Source organism: Nicotiana sylvestris, chromosome 12 (genome assembly GCF_000393655.2).
Source record: "Nicotiana sylvestris chromosome 12, ASM39365v2, whole genome shotgun sequence".
Lineage (NCBI taxonomy): Eukaryota > Viridiplantae > Streptophyta > Magnoliopsida > Solanales > Solanaceae > Nicotiana > Nicotiana sylvestris.
The window spans coordinates 60,158,392-60,159,580 of record NC_091068.1 but is presented as its reverse complement, the minus strand read 5'-3'; the positions used below and the strand labels follow the sequence as shown (position 1 = coordinate 60,159,580).

Here is a 1,189-nt window from a genome sequence, read left to right as displayed (position 1 = left end):
GATGTGTGCTCGGCCTTCAAGGAAGCCCAGCGGCTTTACTTCGTGGTGAGTTTCGGCACAGGCCTTTCGAACTTCGCGCCTTCCCTTACTTATTGGGTTTTCTTTTACAGGCCTTCGACAAGCTTAGGTCCGGGCTGCTTTGTCGTGACGCCAGGCTGTAGAAAGCTCTGGATGAGGAGAGATCCCTTAGTCTCCTTTGCAATGAAAAGGAAGTCGAGTTGGTACACTTGTGGTATGAGGTGAGCCGGAGCTTGCATTATGAGAACTACTAGAAGAAGCAGATAATTTTCTGTCCCAGGGTGAGCATACATTCCACCTTCTAGCTTCTGAGGATAACGCTTCATTTATTTCAGTTGAAGAAAAAGATGGAGGCCCCGGAGTGCCTTAGGGATGAAGCTAGCCGAGCCAGGCATGAACATGATGAGCTAAAAGCTCGGATGGAGGCTCAGGCTTTAGAGGGGAAGGGTGCTTTGGCTAAAGTTCCCGCTTTTGAGGCTCAACTTTGCTTAGCTCGTGATAACCCTTCGGTTCAAACTGATATGATTACAAAGCTCGAGTTCGAGCTTTCGAATGTTAGGGCTGAGATCGTTGATGCCCGGGCTGAAGCCATAATGAGCCGAGCTAAGGCTGACCAGGAGATGACAATCTATTTAAAGGACGCTACCGATGCTCAAGCTGAGATGAGAAGGATCCTCGACTGCGAAGAGAGGATTGAAGAATATGCTTATTGCATGTCTTAGAGAAATATCCTCGAGGAGATCCGTGCTAGAGGTTTCGCCCTCTCGGTAAAGTTGGCACGAGTGAGGGCGGATGAGCATGATGCTCGGTTACTTCTATCCGACGCTGAAGAAAGAGAAGACGAGGCCGACAGGCCATAGCTCCCAGGGGGTGTAGATTTCTCCATCTGTATATAGCATTTTCAAAGCATGTTTGTAGATGGAGATTGCATTTTTTCGTATATGTGTATAAAAGAAAATCTTGCGGCTTTATTTCTTCTGTATCTCTTTCTGTCTCGAATTTGGCCAAGTGAACTGGTCTTTGAGTTGGTATGAATCCTTAAATTCGTGATATGGCCCTGGGGCTTATTAGGCTAGCCCGTAGGCTCTTACGTGCTTGGTCGATGCGAACTTTTGTGTGGGCTGGCAACAATGACTCTTACGCCTTGGGCCGACGCGGCCTTTTAGTATGG

The 1,189-nt window shown here is 48.0% G+C and overlaps 1 protein-coding gene across 1 annotated transcript; it reads left to right on the top strand.

The window, feature by feature from the left end:
- Positions 1-365: 365 nt before the first annotated feature.
- Positions 366-740, top strand: LOC138883099 (uncharacterized). Its single transcript, XM_070163760.1, has one exon. It carries the CDS (start codon positions 366-368, stop codon positions 738-740), a length of 375 nt encoding a protein of 124 aa, XP_070019861.1.
- The last annotated feature ends 449 nt before the right edge of the window (positions 741-1,189 follow it).